General features: G+C 41.4%; 1 protein-coding gene across 2 annotated transcripts in view; it reads left to right on the forward strand.

The window, feature by feature from the left end:
- Nucleotides 1-12,336, forward strand: part of MTUS1 (microtubule associated scaffold protein 1) — an 86,938-nt gene that overhangs the window by 55,390 nt on the left and 19,212 nt on the right. For both annotated transcript variants that reach the window (XM_081208712.1, XM_081208713.1), the window contains one exon: nt 2,539-2,759. In XM_081208712.1, the coding sequence (XP_081064838.1) occupies nt 2,539-2,759 (221 nt within the window). The remainder of the gene's footprint in view (nt 1-2,538; nt 2,760-12,336) is intronic.

Raw genomic sequence — 12,336 nt, forward strand, 5'->3', positions numbered from 1 at the left:
CTAGTCCTAGGGAGAGTTTATATCAGTGGCCTTCTCAGTCTGTGCACTTAGCTAGCTAAGCTGTTTTTCCAGAAGGTCATTCCATAGTAAATGGGCTTAATTTATAAGGTTCCACACTGGTTGAGTGAATTTTTTGGGAGGGAGTCAGGGGCTTTCTGACACACAGGTACACAAAAGTTCTAGAATTAAAATTGAGTCATCTCTGGAACACAAAATAATGCAAACTTTTAACGAATTCAGCTCTTAACTAGCCGCTTGGTGATTTTTATCCATTTGTCACATTTAATAAGATAGCAATTTATGAAGCTAGGCTGAACAATGGTTGTTGTTTTTTCTGTGCATGTAAATTAGCTCAGTTGTAAAATGTTCCCAGATCAGTCCAAATGTAGTTTATACAGTTGAAATGAGCTGAAAACCCGAAATGATGTCCTCCTCTTAAGAATGAGCTGCTCAGATCTTACAAGTAGCTCAAAGGTACCCGCCATGAGCTACTTACCCACGAGAGATGTTCATTTGTAGTGATGGGCTTAGTGGGTATCAGCCAGGTTAATGCTGTCTAATCTTGAGCAATAAAAAACAGATTTGACTGCTTTTAATCCAACAAGAGAAGGCAACATAATGGTCGGAAGAGCCCATTCCCTCACTTTGCATCTTGTTCGACCTGAAGATTTCCTCTTCCCCTTGTTTTTGAACCTAGATGGGTACCGTGTGGAAACGGACTTCAGGGGCAGGGGAATGTTGTGGTGGGCTGATTATGGCTTGAAATCTGTGTGCTTCTTACTCTGAGCGTGTACTGTAACAGTACTTCACTAGGTCTAGAGTGTTCAAAGCCTTAAAACCCTTTCTATGTATTTCTTAAGATAGACAGTATTGCTTATCACAACCATCACAATAGTCTGCTACTCACCCACCTTCCCTCCTTCCGGGTCCGACCATCTCCTTTTTGTCACTAAGGATATTATCCAGCAAAGTCGTCCCATTAGCACAAGGACTTTTGCCGCGCAACAAGACTTCTCCTCCTCATGTGCCCCTCAAATCTGTTCCAGAGAGTTGAAGAACCTCTAGAGCAGATTCTTTTATTGGAGGAGAAGAGGAAGAGCGCATTGTGTAGGCAGAAGTCATTGTGCTAACAGGACAACTTTGGATACAACCCCCGTTTTAAAAGTTTCAAATTATCTATTCAAACAAACAGATTAAGGGAAGCCAGTGCATCAAGTAACTTTGGAAAGAAAGTTCTTGTTTTGAATGTTGTCATAGAGCATGGGTAGGCAAACTAAGGCCCGGGGGCCGGATCCGGCCCAATCGCCTACTAAATCCAGCCTGCAGACTGTCTGGGCACCAGCGTGTTTTTACATGAGTAGAATGTGTCCTTTTATTTAAAATGCCTCTCTGGGTTATTTGTGGGGCATAGGAGTTCGTTCATTCCCCCCCCCCCAAATATAGTTCGGCACCCCACAAGGTCTGAGGTACAGTGGACAGGCCCCCTGCTGAAAAAGTTTGCTCACCCCTGTATAGAGCCTCTAGCGCTGTGGGTATGTAACAGTGGCAAGAGTATAAAAATCGAAGGAATATTCCTACAAATGTGAAACAGTTGTATATTTATTAGTACAGTATACATTATGCTAAAAAACACAGTTTTTTTGTAAGGGCACCTGCCAGAAACATGAGAGAAGTTGCACTACTACATCTGGGGAATGTTGCTTGATAAAGCCATGTTGGAAATGAATCTTCGTCAAAACTGAGCAATACATGATTGCCAATTAATCAGCTGTGGTACTGAGAGCACCCAAATGTTTAATGTGGCTTGTTAGAATTGATTGTCAATGAGCAGAGCACAGTAGTGAAAATCCCAATAATGCTTAGCAGTGCTGGAATTGTAGGAAGGGGCACAGTGTACATCCTGGTTTTATCTTCCCACTATCTTTTTATATATTTCTCATGTTTGAATGATAATCCTTTTAATGGACTTGAGAGGTCCCTTAACTTCAGGGTTTGTGTTTTTCATTATAAAGCTGAGAAACTCCGCAATTAAGAGGGAAAAGATTGCTAAACCTAGTTGGAAGTGTCTATGTTGGAAAGCAGAAATGGTAAAGCTGTAATTTGCAATGGAAATTTGTACATGGAAGTGCCTGTGGTGCAAATTTTATGTTAAATATGCCATTAAAACTGCTTTGAAAATGAAATTGAGCAAGCTGTTGCATTTGAGATTGCAGCATTGTGAGTATATGCTAGAAAGGCACTGCAATATTATGGTAAGCTTTTTAAAATAGAAATGTGTGGGAAAAGATGCTGCTAGATCAGGCTAATGGATAAGCTTCAGTATTTATTAAAAAATATAGCAATAGAACACTTGCTGACAACTTGGCAAACTGCATATAAGGAGTCTTCCTTGTTTTGAAGTACTTTGCTTCCCGCAGCTATCAAAGTAATGCCCAAAAGCACAAGTTTGACAAAGAATTACTTCATACGCCTAATTTACTTGTACTCTTGACGTTTACGACGTTCAAAGCTGTTGCTTCTTGTTTCTGTGTTCTGCAGTTGACAGGGGCAAGCAGAAGAGTCCCAAGAACTCATTCATACAAACCCGCAGTTCATCTATCGAAGTGCATTCGCCAGAAACAAAACAACACGAGCTGACACAATACAAAAAAAAGTGTGAGAACCAAAGTGGACTTATCCAGCGACTGAAGAAATGCTTGGGCATCAGTCATCAGAAATTTGAAGCATTGGCTATTGTGATCCAGCACTTGGAGTCCGAGGTAAAGTTAATTCAGAGTTTTGAATGCACATTTAATTATTTAGTATTGCTTGCGTTTTACATCTTTTCTACATTTGATTTGATTTGTGCTGAAAAAATATCTAAATACAGTATGAAGGAACTTGGATGTTTATAGGCTTTTATTGTTGCACACCACCCCAATTTCCAAGCGGGGCGATATTTCAGGGGTTCCAGGTGCTTATTCAGGGTTCGTGTTTCCTTTGGAATGAGGGATATGTATATGCAACCTGAGCTTACGATGGAGGGGTTCTCAGCCTCAGTACCCAAAAACGACCATGCTTTTCCCATAGCCACAGCCTTTGATTCCAACAGAAATGAGGCATCTCTCTCTGTCTCTCTAGCTTTCCAACCTGCTTCCAGCTCACATAACTAAAAACTCCCAACTCTGGCTTTTGTTTGTCAAGTTGAGAGAAGAGGGCCCATATGGGATCGAGGGGGCAACTCCCATCTCTTGCGGGGGTGCAATTAGTGCCAGCACCGTCTGTTAAGAGTTTGGGTGTAATCTTCGATACCTCCCTCTCTATGGAGGCGCAGATTACAGCTATAACAAAGGCGGCATTTTTCCATCTCCGCCAAGCTAAGCAGTTGGCCCCTTATCTCTCTCGCCCTGACCTAGCCACTGTGATCCATGCGACGGTCACCTCCAGACTGGATTATTGTAACTCGCTCTACGTGGGGCTGCCCTTGAGACTGACCCAGAAACTCCAGCGGGTGCAGAATGCCGCAGCGAGACTCCTTACGGGGTCTTCGCTGCGGGATCACATTCATCCGGTGCTATACCAGCTGCACTGGCTCCCGGTGGAGTACAGGATCAGGTTTAAGGTGCTGGTTTTAACCTTTAAAGCCCTATACGGCCTAGGACCCTCGTACCTACGGGACCGCCTCTCCTGGTATGCCCCACAGAGAAACCTACGGTCTACAAATAATAACACCCTCAAGGTCCCAGGCCTCAGAGAGGTTAGGCTGGCCTCAACTAGAGCCAGGGCCTTCTCGGCTGCAGCTCCAACCTGGTGGAATGCTCTGTCACAAGAGACCAGGGCCCTGCGGGACTTGACATCTTTCCGCAGGGCCTGCAAGACAGAGTTGTTCCGCCAGGCCTTTAGTCAGGGCGCAGCCTGACCCCCTCCTCTGACAACCTGCACAGAATTTTGTTTAATCGGTTGCCACCAATGTGATTTTAACTAATTTTATAATGAAATATTTTTAGAATGTGTTATTATTTGATTGTTTATTTGATTGTTGTTAGCCGCCCTGAGCCCGGCTCAGCTGGGGAGGGCGGGATATAAATAAAATTTATTATTATTATTATTATTATCTGGCACAGAGCCACTTCCTTTGTTACCTTAATGGCCCATACTTAGAGGGCCATTACCAAGAAACTTGTCTGGCTGTTTCAACAATTTGAACCCTTACTTAGGGCTAGATCCAGGAATTTAAAGGGTTTCAAGCATACTGCCTACCTGCCACAAATAATAGTACTATAATAACACAATAATTCATTCAGGGAATGTTTGAGTATTGATTCTCCACTCCTCCCTCCTCATAGGTGTACTCAAATTGGGATGTTCTACCATAAATAGATGGTGTATTGCCTAGCCCTGGATAGTAGGGAAGAGGCTGTCTTCAGATGATGGGTGTTCATTCCTATGTTCCATCTCAGAATAAGAGAGAAGCAAGGAAAAGGCATCACTCCTATTTCACAATGTGTGTATTGGGTGGTGTGTGAAATCACAATGAAGGAGTAGCTGAATAGCCCCATATACAGATTAGCAGAAGTCCGGCAACTGCCCATTTACTGTAAGGGCTATTATCTGCTGAGAGCATGGAATATTTCAAAATACAAGGCAAACAGGGCAAACAAGTCTGCAATGTGTTAAATGCGTTGTTAAACAACAACGCATACTTTGAGATCTTTCATGGTATAGTATCAAATGATTAAACACATAACTGCGCACTGCAATTAAGTGGCATGCTGTGTATATAAGTTGTAATTTGAATGCCTTTGTTTTTAAAGCATAAATTAGCTCTGCACCGCTCTTACCAGTTAAATCTGCTCAGACGATACAGAATATGACATCTAATTCTTGTAAATGTTAGGTACGCTGAGAGGAAATGGTCACAGATTGCAATGCTATTTGCAAGTTTCTTTTTCTCTGTATTGACAGCACTTCATCCAAATTTACCTTTTAGATGGTTTGTCTAACTAACCCTGAAAAGTTGGAAGTTGTTATGTCTGCAGTCGTAAGCCAGTAAAGTTGAAGCTTTTAATTCTAAACAAATATCCCAGCTTTCAGAATTTTGGAATGCTAAAGTTACCCATTCCTACTCTGATAAAAGAGAAATTGGATGGGTTTTTTAAGTTCAGCATTAGAAGAAATAAGAATGGACGATGCAATGTTGTTTACTTTTCCAACTGATATATGCAAAGAAAAACTCATCTCTTAAAAAAAGCAATATAAAAGCAGTCAAGTCTTGTCTGAACTGGAAGAGCATACTAAGTGCACCAGCTATTTTGGAAGTTAATTATCCTTAATTATTCGCTTTATCTGGCTAGGCTAGACACTTAGTTGTGTGAAATAAAATTAACAAACATCTTAAAAGGCCAAAACTGCATAACTTTTTAAAAAGAAGCCAACCATTAACACATCTCAGCTAAACTAAATATGAAGTATTGTCCTTACAGCCTTCATTTCCCTTTGCCATGTTTCTCCCACTGCTTCCTCTTTTCCTTCATCTTTACCCACTGCAGCCTCTTCTTTACATTGGCGGTGTCCCGCTTCTCCTCTTCCTTTCAATCCTGTTCATCTACATATACAGTGGTACCTTGGGTTACATACTCTTCAGGTTACAGACTCCGCTAACCCAGAAATAGTGCTTCAGGTTAAGAACTTTGCTTCAGGATGAGAACAGAAATTGGGCTCCGGTGGCACGGCAGCAGCAGGAGGCCCCATTAGCTAAAGTGGTGCTTCAGGTTAAGAACAGTTTCAGGTTAAGAACGGACCTCCGGAATGAATTAAGTACTTAATCTGAGGTACCACTATATTATTATTATTATTTCACACACACATGAATACCGACCAACACACACACACACACACACGGCAAAACAGGCACAGGAAGCTTTGGGCAGCATCCTCATTCATACCTATAGTCATTCCAATCCTTCCCATGTCTGGAATGCATGGCTGTCATTGCCCATTGCTCTGGGCCGTTCAAGCATGGATGTTTCCCAGTGTTGTTTTTCCCTCCCCGATGATTCAAATCCACATTTTAGTGATGGATCCATGTAGCTCCGGGAATAGCAATGTTCTCAAGGCTAGCTCTCTGAGCCTCGGTTCTGAAATGAAAATTGCCTTCTCTCAGAGTTGTTCTTAGGGTGTGATTACGACAGATGTGTAAACTACTTGGCAGAATAGATCAGCAGCATTGTATAGGCTGGGCAGTGACCTTTCCGTGAGTTTAATTTAAAGATCATTCCTCTCATGGAATCTCCCATGCGAAGGTGCGAGTGCCATCTTATAGTCATGGGAAGGTCTTCAAGAATGCAGAACCATTATCAGCTTGTATTTTGCAAAGTTAATAGGATTTTTATTTTATTTTTAACCCTCTGTGCTTTGTTGGTCAGGAGGACCCACTAAATTTCATTGTGAGGCTAGATTCAGAAATGTTGTTTACAAAGGTGAAAATGAGTAGTACTCACCTATGATAAAATGATGGGCCGTTTTCCTTGTTCTGGGCGTTTTGTTGTTCTTTCATTGGCAACCTGGGTTTTAATAGAATTTCTCACCAATTATATTTCTCTTAAATGCATACCTTATGGATTGCTTCAAGCCGTACTTTAACAGCATATGCAGTTGGCAAGTTTAAAAAATAAGATATGTAGCACTGCAGTTCTGAACGCATTAAATGCTTGGCCAAATGCCAATGACCTCTCAGTGAACTGTCGATCCTCATGTAGCACAGTTACTTCTAAGCATTAATTTATTACACTTGTCACTAGTCTCTGAATGGTTAACATGCATCAGGTTTGCCTGGTTGACTTTTTCAGGCAAAAGTTGATGGAATTTGACAGTATCTCATCTGTCACTTTGCTTTTTAAATTCTTCAGATTTTGGGATGTGTGGGTGATAGGACAGGCAATTCTAATGAGCAACACTCATACCAAATTTGAAAAGTCTGCTTATTCATAGTGTTGTAGCTGTGTTCCAGTCCCAGTTTGTTTTTCAGATATTTGTTCATTGAGAGCATCAACAGATGGGGTGTGGCAGGGGAAAATAGATGGCAAATTGTAAGAAACCAAAGAAATGGTCTTGTTTGTGTCCAGGTCTTGCTTAATAGATCCTCCTTACCAGAAGCAAGAATTTTGTTTTATATATATATAAAACTCTCTTTAAAACCTGTTTACATTGGTCTGATCTTCCAAATATTTCACTTTACTGATGAGTTTTATATTATGCCCTTACATAGTCAAAGTAATCCATAATTCTCTTGCACACAAAAAAATCCCAGCGCCCTTGTTTTGTGGAATTCCTCTCTTGTGCAGCATAGATGAGTAGCTTTGCTCTAGCAGACTGTAGCAATGAATGTAGCCCAAAACATTATTCTTGTTTCATACCTGTTTTTTTTTAATCTAAATGCAAGTTTATGTAGAATTATATGCATCTAATTGATGACAATCATCTGATCAACTACTTGTTTTTTTTATTACTTGGATGATAGCCTTGCGGCTTAGACAAGAGGAAATCTTTTGCACTTATTATCAACTCATTTCATACATCCAAGGACACTTATGTCACCTCATTTATGCTAAGTGGCCAGAACTTTTTCAGAAGCAAGAGCTGGTAGCTCTGTTTAGCTTGATTGACCCTTATTTCCATTTCCATTAAATCCCAAAGAACATGGACATAGCCCTATTTCTTTTCGGCGTGGTTTCAGCTTTTCCTGAGCTAGGGTGATGCAGCCTTCCTTGAATAGAGGATTTTGAAGGGCAGCAAAGATCAACTATTCCTACCACTATGGGAGGTGCATTTTGGATTTTCAACCCCTGAAGCAAGTGCTACACTATCACTTCAGCCTACAGGTGGTCTGAATGTTCCTCCAAACAGACAGAAAACCCTTCATAGCAAACCAAAGAACCCTGACATAATAGGGAGAAGCGGGAACCCTGCTCCCAGCCACCCACTTCTCTACATGTGGGGGGGGGGGGATTTGTCTATTTTGTATAGTCATGTGAGTTACTATATTCAGTAGTCAAGAAACAGGTTTAACTTCTCATCTGCTCTTTGTTTGAACTTGGCTTTAATGTGATGTCATCATTTAAATTGTCAATGAAACACAGACTTCAAACTAGTTCAGTTTTTTCCGTGGGAATATTTGCATTTGAAGTCTGTCAGGAGTGGGAGATAATATCAGTGAGTATCAAGATGGAAAACTTTCAGGAATAATTTTCTTAAGAATAATAATTGCTTGAAGTGTTTCATTCAAAGGTGTGTCGTGCATTTTTATGCTGACATGCACACTGGTTTTGAAATGGAACAATTGCTGGACCTTCTACTTGAAAAAGCAATGAGGTCACAATACTATATTAGTGATGCCTCTGTTGTTGTGGCAACTATTGATGTCATCACCTTTGTCTTTAATCCTTTAACCTTATACTGAGAGAAAGATTGAGGTGGGCTCATTGTTTCCTAAACATGGGCTTTTAATTAAAACATGGCTGGAAAAACGTTCAAACAAAAATGCAACTTCCTTGAAATAGCGTTTTAAGAATGTATAACAACTTTACCCCCAGAGAACATGGGTTTGCCTGTTCTCTTGAAAATACACTCGTCAGATCTGTAAAATACAACATTAATTGTCCATGAATTTATTGGGCCATTCAGAGTTCATCTTGCCTATTACGTTAATACTTTTTGCACAACTCATGGGTTGCAAACTGGTAAAATTCTTTAAGGCCTACGTTGGATTAGATCGATCTGTGCCTCTGAACTTAATATCCGGCCACAAGAAAGAGGTGGTAAGTTTGTTGCAATAACTGCATTTTGGTTTAAATACAAATCTTTTAAATAGTAATTCTAAACCTGGCAACTTTTACAAGGCAAGTATTATTCCTCCACATGTTCGTACCTAGGTTTCGTTACCATGGAAAATAACAAACAACAATCTTTGACTTTCATGCATGGAAAGATTTTTTTCCCCCATCCTGCAAACCCCACAAAGATCATTAGTTAATACAGGAGTATCTTGCTCTTTTGGAGACACACAGGGCTATAACCTCCCTCCACAGTGAGATGGGGAAAACTTTTTAAATGCCTCTCCATCACTGGAGTCAAAATCTGTATCTTGTTGCATCATGTCTTGCTCTCCTATAATGCAGATGTAAACCACTTTGAGGTTTCTTGAAATGTAAAGCGGTGTACAAGGTAAATTTATAACTAAATGCTGTCTTGCTACTCAAGAATAATGGCTCCTAGCCACTTATCTGTGGAACCATAAGAGGTCAATAATGCTAGAATGTCTTCAGTTCTATCCAGAGGACTTCCTGCTTGCTAGTTTCACATGGTGTACTTCTTCTTGACAGGATTTGGGGAGAGCTAGCTGTCAGGCTCCGGGGATTCGGCTCTCCCCACTTTGGCTGTAGATAAGCAGGACAAAGTGAAAAGAGTCCCTTACCATTTAAAGAGATAACAACAACAACAACAACAACAGCAATAATAATAATAATAATAATAATAATAATATTTATTTGTACCCTGCCCTCCCTAGCCAGAGCTGGGCTCAGAGCGGCTAACATCATATAAATAATACAATATGCATAAAAACAATCAATTGATTAAAATGCACCCCAAAATTAATTCAAGTAAATTAAAGTTAAAGTTAGAACTGGACAAATGACAATCCTCAGGCTAAAATTGAAAGCGGTTACCATAATACTCGCCAGGACCAACTGTTTCCACTGATATCTTAAGTACCTGTGAGCGGGCTCCTTTGTGCTTGTTCTTATACAAATGAGTCAGACTGAACCCTGACCAAAGGCCTGACGGAACAGCTTTGTCTTGCAGGCCCTGCAGAAGGATGTCAAATCTTGCAGGGCCCTGGTTTCTTGTGAGAGAGTGTTCCACCAGGCCGGGGCCTTGGCCAAAAAGGCCCTGGCTCTGGTTGAGGCCAGTCTAATGATCACAGCAAAAGAACAAAGCATCCATTCTTGGAATAAAGGTGTTCCCAATTAAGGATTCCACCCCCCCCCCAGTCACTTCCGTCTTGCAACCTGATCTCGCAACCACTATGCTTTTTGTGTAGCCACCTTATCTGCTCTACGTGACCTTGGACTGATATGCTGAATACTTTCCAGCGAGAGAGAGTCTGTTAACTCTCTCTCTCTCCCAGTTCTTCTTCTCCTAGCTGTTCACCACCCAGTTCTTCCCAACTTTTGTCTTCTGAACTATGTCCCTCTGTAAACCACTGTTCCAAATCTATACTGTCCCACTCCTCCTGGGCAGCTTCAGGATCCTGCTCAGGAGCAGGTCAAGGGGGAGGTTCCCACCATTCCTCATCAGAGCAGTACTCCTCAGCCTGGTCTGACATCAGCTATTTCTTGTCCATGATTACACAGGAAACTCCAAAGAGCTAGGCTGCTTGCAGGAGATGAGGGGGTGTTGTGTCTTCCCAAGGATGTGGGAGGACTGAGAAAGAGGAAGAGAAGACACGTGGGATTTGGGATTAGTGGCATAGAGGGTGTGGAATGCATATAAGTGGAAAGTTGAATAGTACTATGATATTTTTACAAAACATCCTATTACAGTGGAAGCTCAGGTTGCAGATGTAATCCGTGATGGAGGCACATCGGCAACTCGCAGCGTTCATAACCTGCAGCGCCGCGTCTGCGCACGTGCGTGATGCGATTTGGCACTTCTGCGCATGTGCAGAGCGCAATTGGTGAAACCCGGAAGTAACCCTTTCTGGTACTTCCAGGTTTCCTGCAGTCCGTAACCTGAAAGCGGGTAACCTGAAGTGTCTGTAATTTGAGGTACCATGGTATAAGTACATTTCAAACGCAGTAACCTTTTGTAGTTGTTGCACAGACATACAGCTATTTCATGGCAGGGATCTGAAGCAGCAGCAGCAGCAATGAACTAGGTCTGAACCATAATGAGATGTTGTATTTTCAGAACACCCTTTTACAAAATGCAAAAACAGTGGCATGGGAAAAAGGGTTGGGAGACGAGGCAACCCATCAGATGGCTTTCTTGCACAGGATATAGTTCATTTTGGATGCCAATGATGGTCTTTCCTAGTGTATTACTTTGACAGCGGTGCTTATTTGGCTGTAATTCCCTGTGCAAGGGAGCGATGGTCTGGTTGCTGTAGAAACAGGAACCATTTCCCCCTCTTTAGTAGCTCCCCAGTTTGGGGTAACACAAACAGAGTTGAAACAAATCCACAAAATAGAGGAAAGTAGATTTTGTCTACTGATTTTTGGTACCATCAATTGTGGCTTTTACAGCTAAAATAGTACCTCACAAGGTCTGTGCAGGACTTGGGTAAACTGCTGGTCATTCTCTCCCCCCCCCCCAACTATGACAGCCAAGGAATTAGTAATGTCTTCCCATGATTAGCAGTGTGCATGACCTATTTTATTGATTGGAAATGTTTGCACATCTTTCAGTTTTCTGGAACTTGCTGATGCTGCATTCTTGATAATTAATTCTTGACTTCACAGATGAGCAGGCCCTCTGCTTTCATCCTATGGTCACACCGTTACTGTCAAATGAGTAGTTTTAAAAAGTGGGAGAACAAAATAAAGTAAAAATGCACTGTGGGGGAATGTGATCTAGTTGGGGGATCCCTGGAGAATATTATGAAACCTACTTCTATGTTTTAAATCCAGATTTAAATTTCCTCTTCTATATTATCCTTTGGAATTTTGGCGAATCACTAATGTTTAGCCACAGTTCTGCCAAATGCAAACTTGGGATCTGCAGAATTTTGAAGCCAGATCTGAATTATTATAGAATGCTGAAATTAATGGAGCGCTGAATAATGGAAATTTGAAATAGAATTCCCTTCGCTCCCTAAATAGGCTTCAGTTTGAATTTAGTGCAATAACCTTTGATGCGCTTCATGAAAAAGAAATAAGCCACAGCAGCAACTGAAAAACAGCAACTGAACAATTTATGCATTCAGCTTGTTTCCAGTAGCAATACTGTTTGCTCATTTTTCATCAGTCCATGTTTTGCACACTAATATAAATGTGTGCAAAGCTTGAGGTGGCTTTAGGACTACCTTTGTTTTTGTTTGGTTTTCCAAATAATTCTCACCCCCTTTTAAAAACAACTTGTAATACAGTCGTACCTTGGTTCTCAAACAGAATGCATTCTGGGAGTCCGTTCGACTCCCAAAACTGTTTGAAAACCAAGGTGCGGCTTTTGATTGGCTGCAGGAACGTCCTGCAGCCAATTGGAAGCCGTGCTGGACGTTCAGCTTCCGAAAATCGTTCAAAAACCGGAACACTCACTTCTGGGTTTCGATTGTTCAGGAGCAGATTGGTTCGGGAACCA

The sequence above is a fragment of the Podarcis bocagei genome (genome assembly GCF_964188305.1).
Source record: "Podarcis bocagei genome assembly, chromosome: 9".
Lineage (NCBI taxonomy): Eukaryota > Metazoa > Chordata > Lepidosauria > Squamata > Lacertidae > Podarcis > Podarcis bocagei.